General features: G+C 47.4%; 1 protein-coding gene across 3 annotated transcripts in view; it reads left to right on the top strand.

Moving 5' to 3' along the window:
* AGGF1 (angiogenic factor with G-patch and FHA domains 1) overlaps positions 1-23,340 on the top strand; it is a 1,405,627-nt gene that overhangs the window by 253,270 nt on the left and 1,129,017 nt on the right. For 2 of the 3 annotated variants that reach the window (XM_044058021.1, XM_044058022.1), the window contains one exon: positions 21,254-21,357. The exons of the other annotated variant lie outside the window; for it this stretch is intronic. In XM_044058021.1, the coding sequence (XP_043913956.1) occupies positions 21,254-21,357 (104 nt within the window). The remainder of the gene's footprint in view (positions 1-21,253; positions 21,358-23,340) is intronic. 3 annotated transcript variants of the gene reach the window in all.

Raw genomic sequence — 23,340 nt, 5'->3', positions numbered from 1 at the left:
TTTTTCGTTAAGGGAAAGTTTCCCGTTTTAGTTAGAGGGGCCTTCCCCTTTTGCTATTTGCTATTCTAGCGTGTTATTTGTGGGTCAAGTACCCGTTTAAGTTAGAGGGTCTTGACCCTCCTTTCTGTGTTTCTGTGTAACGGTATTGTCGTTTAAAAAAAAAAAAAAAAAAAACAAAACTTTACATTTTTTGTTAAACTTTAAACTGCTAGTTTTGGTATTATCTATCTTTAGACATGTCCAAAGAGCATAGACCCTCCGGGTTTAAAAAGTGCACGAGGTGTGGTTATAAGATGTCCATAACGGACGACCACTCGTGCATTTATTGTTTAGGCGCCAAGCACCTACAAGAGTCATGTAGCGTGTGTCACACCTTTTCATCAAGGGTCCTCCAGGAGAGGAAAAATAAATTAATCCTTAAAGGGTTAATTAAGCCATCCTTCGAGGAGGCTTTATCTTCTTCTCCCTCTCCTTCAAAAAAGAAAAAAGCGTCGGCTCTGACCAGTTTGTCGGAACCGACTGCCAAAAAACCTAGGCAGACTTCTCCATCGGCTCCACGGACTTCGGAACCGAGGGTGGAACGGTCTGCCTTGATGCCTCCAGTCTCGACCCCTCTGGTTTCGGAGCCGAGGTCTGGGGCATCGAGAGGCGGGTCACCTTCATCGGCTCCACTGATATTGGAGCCGATGAGGGTTGCCGGCTCAGACTCTTCCCCTTCGGCGCCGAAGTCCTCATCGGCACCGAGGGAAATTGCCTTGAGATCTCCCTCGGAACCGATAATTATAGAATCCATTCGGAGCCGGTCCCCTAGTCCTATGGAGCCGATGGAGAAATCGGTTCGGACCCGATCGGTATCGTCCAGATCCTCCAAGATGTCTGATTCGGACATCGACAGGGTGCTCCTAAGACTCTTCCAGTCTCCGGTGTTCCAAAAGTTAGTTTCGGCTCCAGCCCATTTGGCTTCGGAGCCGATGGTCCACCCTGCTACTATGGTTCCTCCTCCAACAGCCTCGGCACCATTGGTGCTGGTGGAACCGGTGGAGGTTTTAGGGTCGGGCCCGACCCTTACTCCAACTCCGGCTCTTGAGTCGGAGTTCGGTACGCGGACTTCTTCCGTCGGCCCCGGGGGGGATACTTCGGGACTGGTGTTTTCGGTCCCAAGTCTTTCTCTCGGTGCGTCGGCTGCGGGAGTGCCGTCTACCGTCGTGGCCACGGAGGTGGGACCCTCCCAGGATTCTGGTGGTCCCGCCTTCAGGGCTATGAGGAGTGCGTTAGCCAAATCATCTTTGGCTACCTCCACGGTCTCCCCAGCTCCTTCCCTGCATACCGAGACTGGGTCTTTGGCAGTCCCCCTGTCCTTAGACAGCGGAGCCCCGGGGCCTGAGGTTACCCCCACTGGGGTTTCCCCCCCTCCTGGAGGTCCTTCTGAAGCTTCTTCGGAAGAATCCCCCACGAAAAGATCGTGCAAGAGGAAGCACGTTGACTCCCCTGATGAGTCTCTTACATCAGACACTGATCTCGATGATGCAGAGGGGTCCCCTAAGTCGTCCTCAGATGATGTCTCCTTTGCAGACATCCTTGAAGCCCTTGGGCGGCTGGCAGTCCAAACCCCCTTCTGCTGATGAGTCGGTGTTCCTTAAGGCCTTCGGGGCTCAGCCCTCCGCCTCCTGGGTGTCTCCGCCCTTCGACGAGCTCTTGGACTTGATCTGTCGAAGGGCGTGGGAACACCCAGACTCTGTGGAACCGGTGCCTGCTCGTCCTAATAAATTCCTCTCAGCACCCCCGGAAAAAGAGTTCCTGACTGAAGGTGTGGCTGTAGATGCTTTGGTGGTGGCATCTGCTACCCAGCAAGATGTAGCAGAGGCTTCGACGTCCGTCCATCCTCCTAATAAGGAGTCTAGGAGCATGGATCAGTACGGTAAGCGCACCCCAAGTTCAGCGGCCTTTACACTAAGGTCCTTGAACTATCTCACGCACTTTACCAGATTTCAGAGGGATCTGATTAAAGAACTTTCCGATACCCTCTTGGGTAACCTGCCTGAGGAGCTGGCCCAGACGGTTGGCTCTCAGCTGGCTTCACTGTCGTCCATTTCAAACTCGTCCATGAGGCTCATTTCTTATGCGGCCGAAGGGGCGAGTAGAGTGGCGGGTACAGGCATTGCTCTACGGAGACAAGCCTGGCTCCGCCTGTGTCATTTTGCGGAGGCCTTTAAGTCTTCCTTTGCCGACGCCCCCTTTGATGGGTCCTCCTTGTTTGGACCCAAGGTAAAGGACACACTGACCCTCTGCGAGCAAGAAGGTAAGACTCTGACTGCCGTAGGAGCACGATTTTCCACTCCCTTTCGGCCTTACCCCAAGGCTAAAAGAGGAGGGAAAATGTGGTTCCGTAGATCTCAGAAGTCTTACCCCTCACAGTAGGACGATCCCCTTCCAGAGGCAGGAGGGGAAGTTCTTCTGGAAGACGCCGTCCCAGAGGCGGCAGAGGCCCTCGCAACACTGGAGACCGCGAGTCCTTTCGTGGCTCTTCAGCCTTTCACAGTCCCTGAGGGATTGCCTGACTGTGCAGCTCCGGAGCCAGTCGGGGTCGTTTCAAGCACCTAAAAGCCTGGGAAGGTATCACTCAGGACCGATGGGTGCTTCAATTGCCGGAGGTTACACCATCCCTTTCTCGCCTCCACCTCAATCCAAAATCCCGGACCCGCCACCCAGTCAACGAGAAACTGCAGCCACAGAAGTTTCAAAGCTGCTGCAAAAAGGAGTCATCCAACCGGTCCCCGCAGACCAGATCGGATTAGGAACTTACTCAAGATTCTTTTTGGTGCCAAAAAAGACCGGGGACTTGAGACCCATTTTGGATCTCAGTATTCTAAACCGTTCAGTCAAAAAGTCCAAGTTCCGAATGGTCACCCTACAAACCATTCTCCCATTGCTGGAGAAAGGTGTTTGGATGTGCTCCATAGATCTCAAGGACGCTTATTACCATATCATGGTACATCAAGCGTCCAGGAGACATCTGCGCTTCAGCCTAGCAGGCAATCATTTTCAGTTCCGCGCACTGCCCTTTGGTCTCACCACAGCCCCCAGGGTGTTCACCAAATGTTTGGCGGTCGTGACTGCTCACCTGAGAAGTCTAGGATTCCAGGTGTTTCCGTATCTGGACGATTGGCTCCTAACTGCCACCTCCAAGCATCTACTATTGCGGAGCCTACAAGCCACTATATCACTGGGCAATTCCCTTGGAATCACCTTCAATTGGCCAAAGTCTGTGTTGCTGCCATCTCAACGCATAAGATTCATAGGGGTAGAGATAGACTCAAACCGAATGCGGGTCTGTCTACCTACAGACAGGATACAAATCATACAGGCTCAAGTTTGGGCTTTACTTCCCAGATCCAAAGCCCCAGCCAGAATGGTCCTGCAGCTATTGGGATCCATGTCCGCCACAGTTCTTCTAGTTCCCCTGGCAAGGTTGCACATGAGAATTCTCCAGTGCCTTCTTTCAGCTCAGTGGTCCTTTCAGGAACTCCCTCTCAGTCACCTCATATGGATCACGGAAACCTGCAAACGGGACCTTCGCTGGTGCCCTCCAATCTGGATCAGGGACGACCCTTTGTTCCACCTCCTCCTGTGGCCACTTTGACCACAGACGCCTCCCAGATGGGGTGGGGGGGGCATTCCCTGGGCAGGTCAGTCCAAGGCAAATGGCATTCGGAAGAGACCCTACTTCATATCAACATCCTAGAAATGAGGGCGGTGCTTCTGTCCCTTCAAGCCCTTCACGATTACCTCCCTCAGGGCGTAATTGCCGTTCACTCTCGACAACATGTCTGTGGTCTGGTACCTGAACAAACAGGGAGGGACCAAATCCTATCCCCTTTGCAGAGAGGCCATGAGAGTTTGGGAATGGGCAGTGTCGACCAAACGCTTTCTAGTGGCGACTCATATCCCGGGCAAGTCCAGTGTGATAGCCGACAGACTGAGCAGAACTATCCTCTCTCCACACGAATGGTCTCTGAACATTACAGTTGCAAATCAGATCTTCAGCAAATGGGGAGTTCCGTGTTGCGACCTCTTCGCGACTCCGCTGAATGCGAAGTGCAAAAAGTTTTCTCCCTCACCCCGGCTCCGGGGAAGAGCCCTATAGACGCACTAGCCCATCCGTGGCCCACCGGCTTGCTTTATGCCTTCCCTCCAGTTCCTCTCCTTCCCAGGGTGATTCAAAAGGCATCTCTCTTGGGGAGCAAAATAATCTTAGTTGCTCCTTACTGGCCTCGTCAAGTATGGTTCCCCTATCTTCAGAAATATGCTCTGGAAGGTCCATGGTTCCTGGATCAGATCCCAGACCTATTGGTGCATCAGTCGGGACTATTCCACCAGTCCCTACACACCTTAAAATTGACGGCTTGGCTCCTCCTCTTCCAACTATAGTCAGGAGTCATAAATTGGATCCAGAAGTTGTACACATTTTATCTTCGGCCCACAAGTCTGCTACAAAGAAATTGTATTCTAGCAAATGGAAAAGATTTGCTATTTGGGCTCAACTCCGGGGCCTGGATCCCATTACTATTTCTGTTTCAGAAGTACTGAAATTTCTAACTTCTCTGTTCAATCAAGGCTCTTTAGTCTCTACCATCAAGGTTCAATTGGCAGCTATTTCCAATTTTCACGAATCTATAAACCCACCTTTAATGAGCAACAGATTGTGTAAGACCTTCTTGAAAGATGCTGCGCTTTTAAGACCTCCGATTTCTCATCCTGCTCCTCCATGGGATCTCGATGTGGTGTTACGCGCCTTAACTTCCTTCCCCTTCGAACCGGCAGCGACATGTGATTTAAAATTTCTATCGTGGAAGACTGCCTTTCTGGTGGCAATTACTTCTGCCAGAAGGGTTTCAGAGCTTCAAGCTTTGTCTGTAAAACCTCCGTACTTGGTTTTTCACAAAGACAGGGTATCTCTCAGGCCAAATCCATCCTTTGTCCCTAAAGTTTGTTCCAGTTTCTGCCTTCAACAATCATTAGAACTTCCAGTCTTCTTTCCGAAGTATTCTAACAAAGCGGAATTCATATTCCACACATTAGATGTCCACAGGCAGTTGCGTTTTTATTTAGATAGGACCAAACAAACAAGGAAAACAGATCAGTTGTTTGTATCCTTTGCGGATAATAAATTGGGCAAAGCCGTCACAAAGGTCACTATTGCCAAATGGATCAGGGACTGTATTACTCAAGCTTATTCTTATTCTAATAAAGAGCTTACCACCTCTGTCAAAGCTCATTCTACAAGGGCTATAGCTACTTCGGTAGCATTTCATTCTAAGCTTGCCATTAGTGACATTTGTGCTGCGGCTACATGGTCTTCCCCGCACACTTTCATTTCCCACTACAAATTAGATGTGGCATCTAGAAGACGAGCTTCATTTGGTTCCACAGTGCTCAGGAGTGTTTTCCAATGAGCCACCCAGGATTTAGGTGCTAGGGACGCTGTCCCATCAGTATTGAATGTAGGCGAGATAGGATCACATAACATCTTTTAGTTATGTACTTACCATAACTTTAGATGTTTGGGATCCATCTCCACATTCAATAACCCACCCTCCTTCCCCCTTCCTTGGAGATCAGAGGATATCAGAAGGTCCGAATCCTGTTGTTTCATCTTGAAACATCTAACAATGTTATATAAACAAGTTGTGCATGTGTGCATGAATGCGGACAAACAAGATCTAGGGGATTAGTGGTTGTGCATCCTGGGATAAGAAATAGCTAAGCCAATGAGAGGCCTCGCTCTATAGCATAGCGTGCCGAGTCGGAGCCGAGGGATCGGCTCCGAGCCCATCAGTATTGAATGTAGGCGAGATGGATCCCAAACATCTAAAGTTATGGTAAGTACATAACTAAAAGTTAATGTCTGTTATGTACTCCACAGATAAAGATTCTAGTTGTCTACTGATGTACTATGTTCTTCATCTGTAAATATGTTGTAAGTAATTGCTATGTTAAATTGTTAATCGCTATGTAATCCAATGTTACTACTGTCTGTTTATTTTAACTGTGGAGCTTTTCTCCCTGGGCCTCCGCTGAAAATGGACCTACGTCCAGTTGGACACTCCCGGTCAACAAATGTAAATAAATAAATAAATAAATAGTGGCTTTTAATCAGAAATTTATCGGAAGGACACTTTTTCGAATGGATATTTGGAATATTCTAGCAATCGACCCAAACATATGTTAAAAATATATTTATAGGACAATGTATACGGGCGGTGAGACTATCTTCAAAATTTGAGGTTATGGAAAAGGAAATTGATTTTATTACTACTATGTTAGCTAACAGAGGCTATCCTGGATGGTTACTATATGACGTTTCTAAATACGTTAAAAATGAATGGGGTCAAAAGTATCGTCCCATATTGGGTATTGAAATGAGCAATATTAAAGAAATGGATGGCCGTAGTGATAGTATTTCCTTTAACAGAGTGTGCACCTTGATGTATTCACCATATGTTAATGAAATTAAAAACATTATCATAAGACATTAGAATACATTAATAGTAGAAGGTGAAGTTAAAGAACTAGTGGGTGTGAGACCTAAGTTTGTGCACAAGATGGGTAAAAACATCAAACAATTCTTGCAAGAAGGCACATTAGATACAAAAAGTAGTAATATAAATGTAGCTACTAGGAGATGTGGAGCATGTAATCAGTGTTCAGCTATAAATTAAAATGAAGGGTGTAGATTGGATGATATAAATAAAACTTATGTAAAATTCAAGACGGGTAATTGTAATACTAGGAATATTATTTATTTGGCCAAATGTATATCATGCTCAGCCTTTTATATAGGCAAGACGGAAAGACAATTCCGGAAACGCATATATAATCATTTATATAAAATAAAGGTTAAAGATACAAAGAATGCACTTTATAGATACATTAATAAAGAGATTGAGAAACATAGTTTTAAATTTGCAATAATAGATCAGGTCAATACTACTACCCATGGAGGTAATTTTAAAGCCATGTTAAGTAAAAGGGAGAGTATTTGGCAGATACGGACAGACGCATCTAGGGAACCTGGTATTAATGATTATATATCCATTATACCCTTCTTGATCTTGTAACAAAGAATTATAGTATACATATATAAGACTATATATTAGTGAAACGCTGTGCACATGAGTTATTATCTGTAGCATCAAATGGTGCAAATATATTTTATGTATTTTTAACCAATTTCTTTTAAGCTAGTATAGTAATTAGGCTGTATTTCATTATGTATGCAAAATGTGATTTTATGATAATTTTAGAATTTAATAATTTAGTAGTATAGTATTATGTTTTGTAATAGATTGAGTTATGTTATAGCAAGTATGTTTTCAAACATTTGAAATGATTGTAGTATCATTCTATGGGAATTAGAATAGAACAAAAGGCAGTAGCTCTTTAAATTTTAGGAAGAAAAAAAGTGGCGCCAAAAAGTTTTTAAAAGGATGAATTGCAACTGTGTTTATTGTTCTGAAGAAGTCTGCGTTTAGCAGATGAAAGCGCTTAACATATTTGTTACTATCTAGTAGTTTTGGATGTTTGTATAATAAAAGTTTTGCCTTGTTCGAGCCGTGGTCATCTCACTACTTTTTATAAACATAGCTGACGGTGGGTTGCCGTCCGTTATTTGAAATTCAGGTGTTGTGTGCGGATTGATGTATGAATCTGATTAACTCTACAATCTTTGAGACAAATCTTAATATATAAAAAGAAATGGATTAAAAGTTAATTGTTCTCGATCACATGTTTAATTGAGCTAAATAAGCAGGGATTTAAAAGAGTGCATTTTTAATTATGTTTTTGAATCTGAAGAAGTTTAGCCAAGGTGCTAAATGAAAAGCGCTTCATTTAATTGGTTTTCTATTTTCTATTTTTTTATTGTTTTATTACATGAAAGTGGAGTACTGGTCAACCCTGAAGACTTCTGTATTCTAGAGTTTGTGTATTCATTTTCAGTACAGTGGTTGCGGTTATGGCTTTGGAAAGTCTCTTGGGTTCTTTGACAAGTTTACCTTCCCCTAACACAATGGAAAAAGAAGGTGACCTTACAACTTTAATCAACTTGATGAACCAACGACTAGACGAGTTATCTAATCATAAGGATAGCTTGTCATAGTGCATTACTCAGTCTTTAACAAGAGTCTTCCCTAATGTGCATTTGACACAAGGTAGTGACAACCGACAAGCTGGCTGATTGAATAACTGTGCGGCGATCCGGAACCAGATGGACATTTCTGCTAATCTTGTAAACAGTAACTTAACTGACAGTAATTCATCTAATGGAAGGCATTTACAACATGCGCTCCCTGTCCATGAGAGTATTGGTGTTCCAGATCTAGCGACTTGGCTTAATGGCCAACCAGATTTACTGGGACCAAACAGTAACCCAGCACAGGAGCAACTGCCAAGGGACAGGGCAAGTATAGTCACCAGTTTAAAAAAAATCATTCACAGACTGTTCAAAATTAAAAAAACTACAGCTGGAAGTGTCATATTTCCAGGAGTGCCTAAAGGAGGCAATTGTCTCTAAGGGCTTATGATTTTGGCAATACCCAACTGTGTTTAGTAGCTGGATCTTAGTTCCATCAAACACAGACTTGAATTATTGCAGGTAATGTCTAAACATTACCGGTTATTCATTTCAGAATTGGAGGAAGAAGTGGCCCAAATAGACATTGAGCAAGACATTGAATGTGAAGTTGTTCAATCTCGCCGTTCATTCATCACTGATGGGTTCGGCACCGATCCTCAGCTCCGACACGGCCGACTAGCAAGCTCAAAGTTCTCCAGCAGCTCCCCACCCCTTATCCCATAATGCACTGCCGGAATTACCTCAGATCTAGTTTGCCGCGGCACTGATCTCTTGATTTCCAGCTTGGCTCGAGATTTTTTGGGGAGTTTTTCAACTTTCAGCAAGCTATTGTTTTATTTTTATATATCCTTGTTCTATTCTTAGTAGCAGATATACTAGCTAGTAGACAGTAGTCTTTCTGTGTTTATACCCCTTCCCTCAGTATTATCTATCTTGCCTTTGGCCTTTTGACCTTAGGATTAGTGATTAGTCAGTGATCCCTTTTGGGACTATTGTTTTGGATCTCTTATTATTGTTTGTAATTATTTAGTTGTCAGTGCCACAGTTGGGCTGTGTGTGTGTTTGTGTGAGTTACTTAGTTCAAAACAGCTCATAGTTAAACAGTGTGCTTGAGTTGTGTAATGTCTGAGGAAATAGACAAACATCCAAAGTCTGGGTTTAAAAAATGCCCAGACTGCGGACAGAAAATGTCTCTCACAGATGCCCATGTGCAGTGTGTTTACTGCTTGGGTGAGGTACATCTGCAAGAGTCTTGCAGCATGTGCCATTCCTTTTCCACAAGAGTGTTAGCTGAAAGGAAGAGGAAATTGATTGAGAGGGGTATCATTAAACACCCCTTTTCTGAGACCTTGTCTTTCCGGGATGGAGCCAGTAAATCGTCTAAATCTTCTAAGTCTTCCACTGATTCTAGATCCAAAAAAGGAAAGAGGTCAGAGAGTGTGGTGACTTCGTCTCCACTGCCTTCGGAGCTGAAAGTCTGTTCTTTTCAGAACCGGGCCACGGCTTTGGAACCGGTTGCTGAAAAACCTCCGTCCAGATTGCTCCAGTCGGCTCCATCTGTCCACTCTTCCAGGTCCTCTGTCAGCCTATCTGACCTGGATATGGACCGGCTGGTTCAGAAACTCTTAAAGGCACCAGGCCTAGTGTCGGCTCAGACACAACCGTCAGAGACAAAGACCACTACCTTTGAATTGTCTGCTCCTCCTCTGAGCCATACCGGACCTTCGGAGCTGAAGGAGGCCAACCTGATGATTGTGGATCCCTTGGAGCCGACTCCTGCTTCACTGTCATCGGCTCCATCTGCTCGGACGTTCTTGGTGCCGAGCAGGGACTCTAGGAGCTGACACTCTCTGGTCGGGTCTGGGGAGGATAGCCGCACCGACTTGTCGGTGCTGACTCTTCCTCTCGGGGCCTCGGCTCAGGTGAGCTCGACTCCTACCTCGGCTCGGAGCCCACGGCCTCGGTGCGGGAGGAGATCCTGGCTCCATCAGAGCCATCGACTCGTTCTCTTTGGAGCTGAGGTGCATTCAATGCCATGAGGCGAGTGTTGTCTACCAAGACTTGCTCATCTCAAGGTCTGGCCTCTTCTTCCCCTAAAGTGACTGGGTCTGTTTCTGTTTCCTCCGGTCATCCCAAGCGTAGAGACCGAGAACCTCAGGTAGCCCCACAGGGCGCTCCCTGCTCTTCTGAGACCTCTCCAGAAGTTCCCCCTGAAGAGGTTCCCAGGAAAAGATTATGCAAGAGGGAGGCATTTGGACTCCTCCCAGGAGTCTATCACATCGGACACCGAACTGGATGAATCAGAAGGGTCCCCCAGATCCCCCTCTAAGGACATCTCCTTTGCGGAGATTCTTGAAATCCTTAGGCAGAGGGGTGATTGATAGTCCAAGAGCCCTACTGAGGATGATTCGGTTCTCCTGAAGGCATTTGGGTCTCAACCTGCCACCTCTTGGGTATCTCCACCCTATGATGAGCTTATGGATCTGGTCTCTCCTAGGGCGTGGGAGTCTCTAGAATCTATGGAACCTGTTCCTAGGAGGCTGAATAAGTTTATTTCAGCCCCTGTGGATAAGTACTTTTTGACCATGGGAGTCCCTGCTGATGCCATGGTGGTGGCGGCAGCCACCAAAATAGAAATGTCTGAGACTTCATCATCTATCCATCCTCCTAACAGAGAATCTAGGATCATGGATAGATACAGGAAACGCATGTTCAGTTCAGCGACTTTCTCACTCACATCACTGAACTACTTGACACATTTTAACAGACTGCAGAGAGATCTCCTTAAGGAGCTGGAAGATACTTTTCAGGGTGCTGTAGCTTCGAGTGTACCCGATAGATTGCCACTCAGCTCTCGACCCTCAATTCGATAGTCAACTCGTCCATGTGTCTCGTATCATACGCAGCTGATGGTTCAAGTAGAGCCGCAGGTACAGGAATCGCTCTCTGTAGGCATGCCTGGATGCGACTCTGTTCTTTCGCGGAACTCATCAAGTCTTCTTTTACTAATACCCCATTTGACAGCTTATCTTTGTTTGGGCCAAAGGTGAAGGAGACTTTGACCAAGTGTGAGCAAGAAGGAAAGACTCTTGTCTGCCATTGGAGTCTGTTTTTCCACCCCCACTGAACCCTTTCCCAAAGGTCAGAGGGGAGGAAAGATGTGGTTCAGGAAAGCCCAAGGAGCCTTTCAAGACACATGTGGAGAGCCCCCCTCCAGAGGCAGAGGAGGGGATTTCAATGGAAGATGCCGCCCTCGCAGCAGAGGGGGTCCGCAACACCAGGGTGACAGAGATCACTTCTCTGGTCAATCCTATCAGCGCTCCTGAAGGGAGGCCCGACTGTCCTACTCTGGAGGCAGTCAGAGGTTGCTTATCATTGTACCCCAAAGCCTGGCTAAATATAACAAATGGCAGTTTGGTACAAAGTATCATTTCCAGAGGGTATTTCATACCGTTTTCCACCCAGCCTCTTCCCATCAAAAAAATCCCGGACATTCCACCCAGTCACATGGGACAAGCAGCAATAGAGGTACACCATTTGTTAGAAAAAAGTCATCCAGCCAGTCCCAGCAGACCAGACAGGATTCGGAACTTATTCAAGGTTCTTTTTGGTTCCAAAGAAAACAGGGGACTGGAGACCCATTTTGGATCTCAGTAGACTCGACCAATTTGTGAGAAAAGAGAAGTTCCGAATGGTCACGCTACAGTCCATACTCCCATTCTTGGGGAAGTACAATTGGATGTGCTCGATCGATCTCAAGGATGCGTACTACAACATAAAGATGGCCAGACCATCCAGAGATCACCTGCTTTTCCGGCTGGGAGCCAGTCATTATCAATTCCGAGCTCTGCGCTTGGGTCTCACTACAGCCCCCAGAGTGTTCACCAAGTGCATGGCAGTAGACACGGCTCACCTGAGGCATCTAGGATTCCAGGTGTTTCTGTATCTAGACGATTGGCTCATTACCTCCACCACCAGGCATCAACTTCTTCAAGCGAGAGAGGCTACTCTGACACTCTGCGATCAGCTAGACATTACAGTCAACATCGAAAATTCTGCCTTGTTGCCATCTCAGCTTATCTTTTTTATAGGGACAGAACTAGACATGTCAACCACCACTCTCCGCCTTCCACCAGAAAGAATCTCTATTCTTGGACAACACATCATGTCCCTAATATCAAAGAACAGAGCACCAGCAGCAGAGGTATTGAAAGTTCTAGGATTGATGGTGGCAGCTATTCTAGCAATCCCGTTAGCAAGGCTGCATATGAAAATCCTTCAATGGCTTCTATTCTCACAATGGTCTTGCCAAGAACTTCCAGTGAGTCACATCATCCTGATAACATATTCCTGCAAGAAGGATCTTCAGTGGTGGTTGACGTCTCTTTGTCACAATAGGATGTCCTTTCATGCTTCCTCCTCCAGTTGCCACTGTGACCACAGATGCTTCCTTGATAGGGTGGAGGGGGGGGCTTTTTCAGGGAAAGACTGCCCAAGGCACATGGACAGATCAAGAATCACATCTGCATATCAATGTCCTGGAGATGAGAGCAGTACTTCTAGCGTTGCAATACTTTCAGGACTCTCTTCCTCAAGGGATAATTGCAGTACAGACAGACAACATGTCAGTGGTCTGGCATCTGAACAAACAAGGCGGGACCGAGTCTTATCCCCTTTGCTGAGAAGCCCTCAGAGTAAGGCAGAGGGCACTGTCATCCCAGCGCTTTCTGTTGGCAACGCACATCCCGGGCAAATCCAACGACATAGCGGACAGACTGAGCAGAGCAATCTTATTGCCCCACAAATGGTCCCTCAAACAAGAGATTGTGGACAGGATCTTCCGCAAATGGGGCCAGCCTTCCTGCGACCTGTTTGCCAGTCATATCAAAAACAAATGCAGAAGCTATTTTGCCCTGATTCCCATGCCAGGTCACTCCCCGAGGTATGCTCTTGCCCACGATTGACCCCGGGTCTCCTCTGTGCATTTCCACCAATTCCCCTGATATCCAATTCTTACAGAAAGCAAAGTCGCTGGGATGGACAATCATCCTTATAGCCCCTCAGCCTCGGCAGATTTGGTTCACGTTTCTTTACCATCATATTCTGGAAGATCCATGGATCCTGGACCCAGTTCCGGACTTGTTGACATATCCATCAGGGGATCTTCATCCATCATTGCAGACACTGAAGCTAACCGCTTGGCTGCTCCAATTCCCCGCATAGCCAGGCTCTATAATCTTTCCCATGACACTAGTCAGATTTTGTTGGCTTCCCATAAACCTTCCACCAGAAAACTGGTTCGTAAGTGAAAGAGATTTTCCATTTGGGCTTCTTCCCACAACATTGACCCTTATCAATTGGTGGTTGGTGTAATGGTTAAGGTTCTTACCTTAAAAACACAAGGTGCAGGGTTTGATTCTCACATGGGGTAATTGGCTAGGCTTAAAATGGTCCCCAAGGACAGTTAACCTAGTACTAATCTATGAATCTAAATACAATTCTTGACAGAAATCTTCAACAAAGGAGCAGAGGCAACTACGGTGCAAGTACAATTAGCTGCTATATCTAATTTCCATCTAGGAATTGATGGTTTGAATATTATGGCTCACCAATTGTCTAAGGCTTTTCTAAAAGGTTCCTTTCACATAAGGCCTCCAGTGAAGACACCGTATTCCCCCTGGAATTTGAATTTTATGTTCTCTCGTATCATTCTTCCTCCTTTTGAGCCTGCATCATCTTGTGAACTAAAATTCTTGTCATGGAAAACTGTCGTCTTAGTAGCCGTCACTTCAGCCCGTAGAGTGTCAGAGCTTCAAGCCCTTTCCATCAAGCCCCCTTACATGGTCTTCCATACTGACAGAGTATCTCTCAGGACAAATCCATCCTTTCTGCCCAAAGTATGTTCTGAGGTTAACATTAATCAAGTCACTGAGTTGCCCGTTTTCTTCCCTAATCATATCAACAACTTGTAATATATGATCTGAAGTAGGCAGACTTCATTTGTCTGCAACCTGTGGGTATCGGATCCAACCTCGGATCCGAGCCGGCATTTCAAAAGCTTAGGCTCCGAGCTCCTAGCTCCTCCCTCTACCCATAACCCCTTGCCAATCCCTGACTGACCTCAGATTTCGTTTGCCGCTTTCAAGTTGCGACGGATTTCTTGAGCTCCTAGTGCAGATAAGTTTTCTGACAGGAAAATTTTGAAAAACTTAAACTTTTTTAATTTAATTAGCTAGAAGTGTTTGTGTTAGGCTTTCCTCTCTCTATTTTTTAAATTTTTTCTCGGGTTTTGCGTAGTTTGTGTGTGTGTGTGTGTTTTTAGGCCTGTTAGGGCTTAACATGTCTGAAGCCCATAAGGCAGTATTCTCTAAATGTACCGAGTGTGGCCATAAGCTGTCCCCAGCGGATGGCCACACTCGGTCAAGAATGCTTGGGGTTGAACACCTGTCATCTGGTTGTACCATTTGTGCAGGGTTCAATCCCGAGCTTTGAGGCGGAGGTCGAAGCTGGTTCTGGCGGGACTTCTCCTCCAGATACCGCTGCTTCTGCCCTTCTACACAGCAAACAGTTGCTGTGGGCTCTCCTCCACCGGCTGGGACTCAACCTCCCTCTAAGATGCCGGAGGAGAGAGAGTCTTCTAGGGCGCGAGAAAAGAAGGAGAGGCACAGGGAGAGGCACCACAAACGGAGAGCTGAAACTTCTAGTTCGGCTCCTCCATCCAAGCGGGCCTCTCCTGTGCCTTCTAGCTTCCTCCTCCTCGGCTCCACTCCCTCGGTTCTCTCCTGGGCCCGAGGAGGAGGAGGCTAGCCCTTCAGCGAGGTCCCCAAGGCGGCTCTCTAGATCCGCTTCGGTGGCCTCGACTAGATCCACCTTCTCCATGAGTGAAGCAGACATGGACCGGATGATGAGGAAATTCATCCAGGCCCAAATGCAAATGGGAGTGCTCCTAGCCCCCATCCGGGAGGGGCTTGACCCCTTTTCGCCTTTGGCTCCTTCTCCGACCCACACCATGGGTTCGGAGCTGTCGGCGCCGGGCAGAGTTGGATCCGGGGGTGGGTCGGATCCGATAGGTCGGCGCACCTCGGATCCGTCCCATCCCTTGAGTGCTTCGGGTACTTCGGACACCTCTCGGAGCCGAGGACTGAGCCTCGGATCCGAGGGAGCTGGTGTGTCTTCGGCTCTGTCTAGGTCGGAGCACACCGGTCTCTCGGATCCGACGGTCTCGGCTCCGGCTCCGATCCGTGTGTCGGATCCGAGTGGGGGTCGGCTCTCGGGGTTTAGAGAAGCTGGCTCCCCCTCGGCCTTCGACGTAGTGGAAAGGGCACTGTTGAGGACTTCCGGACCCCCGGTCCCTGCCACGGCTCCATCCCTCGCAACCTTGCAGTTGGGCCAGGTCCCCACCAGCTGGTCCCAGGGACAGCCCGCCTCGTTGTCCCAAGTAGTTCCCTTGGAACATCCAGCTGCGGAAGAGTACTCCTCGGACAGCCCCCCGAAGAAGTACCTCGGAAGCGTAAGTGCAAAAGGAGGCACATGGACTCCCCCGAGTCCGTTACCGAAGACACAGACCTGGATGAAGGGGAAGGCTCCCCAAGGTCACCCCCTGAGGACGTCTCATTTGGAGACATTATGGAAATGTTGAGGATCGGGGGGGGTGGTCTGCCCCCAAGGCCTCCTCAGACGAGTCTGTGTTCTTGGAGGCATTCGAGGCGGGCCCATCTACCTCTTGGGTGTCCCCTCCTGCCAATCCTCTGGTGGACCTTATATCCATCAGAGCGTAGAAGGATCCGGACACCGTTGAGCCTGTACCCAAGCGTCCTGACCGTATCCTTTCCTCCCGGACCGCACTCACTGGAGCAAAGGCCCCCCAGTAGATGCCATGATGATGGCTGCAGCCACTAAGAGGGAATTGGCCCAGGAGAGTCCCTCTATGCATCCTCCGGGCAAGGAGTCCCGCTCGATGGATCGCATTGGGAAGCGAGTTTTCAGTTCAGCAACCTTCTCTTTGAGAGCGCTGAACTACATGGCACACGTCATCAGGATGCAGCGGGATCTGATTAAAGAATACGCTGCATCTCCCCCAGAGTCCATGTCGGGTGAGGATAAGCAGGTATACTCCACCCGAATGGCCACTCTTAGAGCAGTTTCTAACACATCTATGCGGCTGCTTTCTCACGCTACCGAGGGAGCCGCTAGAGCCAGCGGAGCAGGCCTAGTCATGAGGCGGCAGGCCTGGCTCCGCCACTGTGATTTCGCAGAGCCCTTCAAGGCGACTTTCGCGAATGCCCCCTTCGATGGTTCTGCCTTGTTTGGCAAAACTGTAAAACATTAGTCCAGAGTGAGAAGGACGGGAAGACGCTGTCTGCCGTCGGAGTCCGCTTCTCAGCTCCCCAGAGGTCTTTCTCGAAGAACCAAAAGGGACAGAAGAAGATGTGGTTCCGGAAGTCGCAGCAGTCCCAACCTGCTCCGGATAACCAGTCCTTCCGTGGCAGAGGAGGACGGGGAGGTCGCCGTCCTAGAGGCAGGGGGGCTCCTAGCAACTTTGGGTCCAGAAAACCTTTCTCTGATAGACCCACGCAGCAGCCCTGAAGGGTTGCCTGGCTGTCCGTCTCTGGAGGCAGTCGGGGGGCATTTTTCGAGGCACCTAACTTCTTGGGAGTCCATCACAACAGACCGTTGGGTGCTTCGCGTGATATCCAGAGGTTATACAATTCCCCTATACAAAGTTCCCAGATCTCGCAGCCTCCCAGATGTTCCACCTGACCAAAGGGAGGCAGCAGCTATCGAAATCGGACAGCTGCTAGAAAAAAGAGCTATCCAGTCGTCCCCAAGATCAAACCGGGTCAAGGTTTTACTCCAGGTTCTTTTTAGTGCCAAAGAAAACGGGGGACTTAAGACCGATCTTAGACCTTTCCCTGCTGAACCTGTCCGTAACCAAGCAAAAGTTCCGGATGGTCACCCTTCAATCTATACTCCCCCTCTTGAGGGAGAACGACTGGATGTGCTCCATCGACCTCAAGGATGCGTACTACCACATTCGCATGGACAGACGGTCCAGGAGGTTTCTTCACTTCCGGCTGGGAGCCAGTCATTATCAGTTCAGGGTCCTTCCCTTTGGTCTCACCTCAGCCCCCAGGGTGTTCACCAAGGTTCTAGCTGTTGTAGCGGCCCACCTGAGGCTCCAGGGATTACAGGTCTTTCCGTACCTGGACGACTGGCTCCTAACGGCATCATCAAGGCATCTTCTGTGCTCAGCCAGGGACTACTTCCTTCAGATAGCCCCAAGGCTGGGCATCACTGTCAACTGGGAGAAATCTTTACTGCACCCCACACAAGTTATAGATTTCATAGGAGGAAGACTAAACACCAGGTCAATGCGAGCCTTCCTCACCCCAGACAGAATTTCCAACCTGAAGTGTCATGTCGCAGCGGTCCTGCAACCATTTCCGACAGCAGCTTCGGTCCTGAGGGCCCTAGGTTCGATGGCGGCAGCTATCCGGCTTCTTATTCATGCGTGCCTACGCATGAGGGTTCTTCAATGGACCCTTCAAGTTCAGTGGTCCCCTCTCTGTTCTTCTCTCAACACTCCGATAGCGGTCAGCAAAGCATGCAAGGATTCCCTTCTTTGGTGGCTTCGATCTCCAGAGCCTCTGACAGGGAGACCTTTTTGTGCAGCATTTCCCCGAGCCACAGTGACCACGGACGCTTCTTGCCTCGGGTGGGGGGGCATTCTGCGGGGAAGATTGTCCAAGGCACGTGGAACTCCACAGAGACTTTGTTGCATATAAACGTCCTGGAAATGAGGGCGGTGCTCCTAGCGTTGCAAGCACTTCACCACGTTCTTCCTTCAGGGACTATTGCGATTCAGACAGACAACATGTCGGTAGTCTGGTACATCAACAAACAGGGAGGAACCAGGTCCTATCCCCTTTGTCGAGAGGCCATGAGAGTCTGGGAATGGGCAATTTCCACCAAACGCTTTCTTGTAGCAATGCACATTCCGGGAAAATCCAACATCCTTGCGGACAAGCTCAGTCGCACCATTCTTTCCCCTCACGAGTGGTCTCTCAATCCTCAGGTAGTGAAGAAGATTTTTGCCGTTTGGGGCAACCCTGTTGCGATCTTTTGCCTCTCACTCAAACGCCAAATGCGACAATTTCTTCGCTCTGCTTCCCCCACCAGGAATTCCCGAGAGATGCGCTGGTGCATGCTTGGCCTCCCGGTCTCCTTTATGCCTACCCTCCACTACCTCTAATGCAGAGGCTTCTGCAGAAAGCCAACAGTTTGGGGAGCAGAATGATTCTCATTGCCCCGTTCTGGCCTCGTCAACCCTGGTTCCCCTTTGTATGGTCTCACAAAGTGAATCCACCCTGGATTCTGGATCCGATTCCGGATCTCATCTCCCATCCTCTGGGAATTTCGGTCCCCAATCTACGCACCTTGAAATTGACAGCTTGGCTGCTCCAGTTCCATCCTTGATTAGGACTCCCGGTATCTCATCACCGGTCAAGGCCATTCTAGTGGCAGCTCATAAACCTTCCACTAGGCAGGTTTATCGGAGTAAATGGAAGAGATTCTCTATTTGGGCGGTCCAGAAAAGTTTGGATCCTTTTTCAGCACCTATGTCGGCAGTGCTGGATTTTTAACAGACCTCTTTCATCAAGGGGCAAGTTCTTCCACGATTAAGGTACAATTGGCAGCCATCTCTCATTATCACATTGGTCATGAGACAGCTCCCCTCATGACGGTAAATTGTGCAAAACCTTTCTTAAAGGGATTTTTTGTTGAGGCCTCCAGTCAAAGACATTGTACCACCTTGGGACCTATCTTTAGTTCTGCAAGCCCTTACTGCTCCTCCCTTCGAGCCTGCAGCGTCTACAGACCTGAAGTACCTTTCCTGGAAGACTGCCTTCTTAGTAGCTATCACTTCAGCCAGAAGAGTGTCTGAACTTCAGGCTCTATGCGTCAAGCCTTACCTTTCCTTCTTTCCAGATAGGGTGTGCCTCAGGACCAATCCATCTTTTCTTCCAAAGGTCTCTTCAGAATCTAATATCAACCAATCAATCAACTTACCTGTGTTTTTTCCCAAGTACTCAAACAAAGGAGAATACAAACTGCATTCCTTGGATGTTCATAGACAATTACGATTTTATATTCACAGAACAGCTGGTCACAGGCAATCAGATCAGCTGTTCGTCTCCTTTGCTAAATTTGCTTTGGGTAAAGCAGTTTCTAAAGTCACACTATCGAGGTGGATTGCTAATTTTATTCTGCAGGCTTATGACACTTCAGGTAGACCTGCTCCTCAGAGGGTTACGGCTCATTCTACTAGGGCAATCTCCACGTCAGCTGCCTTTAAGTCCCGTGTGTCATTGGATGATATCTGTGCGGCAGCCACTTGGGCCTCACCTCATACCTTTATTTCTCATTATAAGGTGGATGTTGTTTCCAGAGGAAGAGCATCCTTTGGCTCAGCGGTGCTCCGAAACATCCTTCCAAGACGGCCGCCCAAGATTCAGGTAGCTGGGGACTCTGTCCCACAGGTTGCAGACAAATGAAGTCTGCCTACTTCAGATTTAGAAGTTATGTACTCACCATAACGTTCCATCTGAGTAGGTGACTTCATTTGGATGCAACCGTCCCCCCCTGCATCCCCCTGACCTTTATACAGCGAGTATTTTTTTTTTTTGCTTTGTTCAGGTACTGTTGTCAGTATTATATAGGCAAACTCAATCTGAGGTCAGTCAGGGATTGGCAAGGGGTTATGGGTAGAGGGAGGAGCTAGGAGCTCGGAGCCTAAGCTTTTGAAATGCCGGCTCGGATCCGAGGTCGGATCCGATACCCACAGGTTGCATCCAAATGAAGTCACCTACTCAGATGGAACGTTATGGTGAGTACATAACTTCTAATTTTATAAACTCGATGTTCATAGACAACTTCGATTTTATTTGGACAGAACAAAAGGCATTAGGAAATGAGAGCAGCTCTTTGTGTCTTTTTCTGAGACCGGGAAAGGTAAACCAGTTGCTAAAACAACCTTGTCTAAGTGGCTGTTGGATTGTGTCAACTATACATATGCTTGTCATAATATGCCCTTGTCTAGTAAGGTAAAGGCTTATTCAACCAGAGCAGTTTCTACCACGTCAGCTTTTCAAGCCAAATTGCCTTTGGATAACATCTGTGTAGCAGCCACATGGTCTAAACCTCACACTTTTATAACTCATTACAAAGTGGATAAGGCCTCCAGGGACAGGGCTTCATTTGGTTCTACGGTTCTGAAAAATGTACTTCCATGAGCCACCCAAGATCAGGGTGCTAGGGACGCTACCCATCAGTGATGAATGAACGGCGAGATTAAACAACTTCACATAAATAAGTTATGTACTCACCATAATGTTCCATGTGAATTGTTCCATCTCGCCTTCATTCTCACATCCCTCCCTCCTTCCCCCTCCTGGCTGGCAGTTGACCTGGAGGCTGTCTTTGTCCTGGTTTTTCAATGTGTATTCATTCCTAGGCAGAATAATTATTATACTCTTATATGGTATGCAGCAAACAAGATCTGAGGTAATTCCAGCAATGCATTATGGGATAAGGGGTGGGGTCTCGAGCTACTGGAGAACTTTGACCTTGCTAGTCGGCCGTGTCGGAGCCGAGGATCTGCTCCAAACCCATCAGTGATGAGTGAAAGTGAGATGGAACAATTCACATGGAACGTTATAGTGAGTACATAACTTTTTTTTTTTTTGAAAGGTATCATTACGACTACAACAGGATTTTTAACAGCATAAATCAACAAATTTGTAAGTTTAAGGACATTAAACTTAAAAAATTACAAAGGGATCTTAATACTACAATAATCAGGTGGCGTATCCCAACCCTCCCCCCTCACAGACATGGAATGGTACAGGCAGGGCAACCAACAAGAATTTTAGACCTGACGCAAATCAGGAAGTTCTTCAACATAACAACAGTCAAGGTGATGTATGAATAGTCATGATTACAACAGTGCAGAGGAAGAGAACATACACTCTGGGAATTTAACTGGAAACTATTCCTCGAACTTAGTTGGAAACCATCCTACTATTGAAAACTAACAACAGCATTTTTTTTCGACACAAGGTCAGAACCACCAGCGGAGGAAACAGAACCAGCAGTTTGCAACCCGGACTTATAACACCAGAGGGGGCAATTCAAAGCGGAAATAAAGGAGAGCCTTCAAACCGGTAACTATACTATTTTGTACAACTCGGAACGTGATTTTAAACTGTATAACTTTACTGACTACGTTTTTGAAAAGGAACTCATTGAATTATTTGCAAAAGGCTTAACATTTACTCCTGTTAAGCACAGTGACCTTAGCACAGTGTTACTCGACTTGAAGCTTTACATCAGGAAGTTGAACTTAGCTGTTATGTTGGGTAACCGTGTTCAGAATATCAGTAATAATTTATATATTTCCAGCACATTTAATCCACCATTACACCCCACGATGGCACTCTTTGATAGTATTTGTGAATTGGACTTTATGTCAAAATTAGGGGGTGTGTATCACAACTTTACTAACAAGAATATTGTAACAGAAAAAGCATGGGAAGAACTTCAGTATGTTAGGATCCTGCCTATTCGTTTCATGAAACCTGATAAAGGGGGAGGGTTGGTAGTAATGTCTGAAGCTGATTATGTGAAAAGAATTGAAAGGATATTTAACACTGAAGCCTATTCCAAGATTAGTCGTAATGAACTAAATGTAGCCTACAATAATAATAAGTCGTTCATCAACGACTTATTTATTGACTCACAAATAGATGTAAACACTTTCAACTATTTAACATTACCCAGCCCCATAATACCTATCCTCTTTGGCATTCCTAAGATCCACAAATCAATGGAAGACCCACCCATGCTTGCTTTAGTCGATGCAAGACAATCGATTACTTATCCCTGTGCTAAAATGGTGGACTCGATCCTTAAAAAATACATCTAACAAGAGTACTAGATTTGTAAAGACTTTTGGTTGATGCCCTTCAAGGATGCATCTGCAGTCATAACATATGGGTTGTCCTGCCTCAGGCAGCCCTTCGGTCGGCCGGATTCCAAAGTCTGGGTCTGGCCTCGGCTGATGTCGCACTTTTCCCGACGTCAGAGCGTCTGTGGTATAAAAGCATCAGCTGACGCCATTTTCCCCAGTCTTTCTTGCCGCGCGGTGCCCGAAGCAGAAGCTGTTCGCAAGTGCCGGTCGGTCAGATCCAGTGAATTCAGCTACCGAAGACTTCGAAAAAAGCTAAGTACCCCGTTGGGGACTCTTTCTTGCCTCAGCGGATGTCAGACAAAGTAAATAATTGTTTAACTTGTGGGAAACAAATACCTCATAAGGATTTCCATTCCTACTGCCTTCCTTGTTTAGGCCCAGACCACGACGTATCGACCTGTTTAGCCTGTGCTTCCTTCAACCGACGAACTCTTAGACGTCGGTCGGAGTTTGCAGAGGAATTTTTTGGAGCTGCTTTTGCTTATATAATGCCGTCGGAGACTCCGACTTCGCATATGGTCAAAAAACGCAAGGAAAAGGACCGACACTCGCGGCCCGCGGCTTCGGCTGAAACCACGGCTAGGCCTACCGCGAGTGTCTCGGTTTCGGCCAAAACCGAGTCCTCGGAGATTCCTTCTTCCGAAACCATACATCCGACCACCGAGGCCCAGGAGGCCCCTGCTGAGTCGGCTACAGAACTTCCTACCGAAACCAGTGTTCAGGAAATGTCCGACACCATACCTTTGGACATTTCTACTCCTGCACGTGGGGCAGCTAGGCCCCCTGCTTCCATGTCCATTAAGGCTTTTTCAAGGGCTAAAGCTGCCAAACTTTCTAAAGCTTTGCCTACCAAAACTACCTCCCAGAGGCCTTCCTCTAGTTCCCAGATCCTCAGCCTTGCTGAGTACCTTATTTCCTTAATTAGGGGTTCACAACCTCACCCAGACAGGGCCTCTCACCCTCCTCCAGACAAAAGGCCCAGGACTGACCCTTCTGACCCACACTCTTCAGATGATTCCACGGATGGGTCTGAGTTGTCAGGCCACCAGGAAGGGGCTTACTCGCTTTGAGGATTCAGATGCTGAGGAATCTATCCCTTCGGCCTCCCCTCCTGAAGAGTTTTCCTTTGGTGAGACTCTACACTCCATGAGAGAGCATTTTCAATGGCAAGGTCAGG

This window comes from Protopterus annectens, chromosome 16.part0 (assembly GCF_019279795.1).
Source record: "Protopterus annectens isolate FY-2018-M chromosome 16.part0, PAN1.0, whole genome shotgun sequence".
Lineage (NCBI taxonomy): Eukaryota > Metazoa > Chordata > Ceratodontiformes > Protopteridae > Protopterus > Protopterus annectens.
The sequence above is the reverse complement of the archived record's forward strand: the minus strand, read 5'-3'. Positions and strand labels throughout refer to the sequence as shown.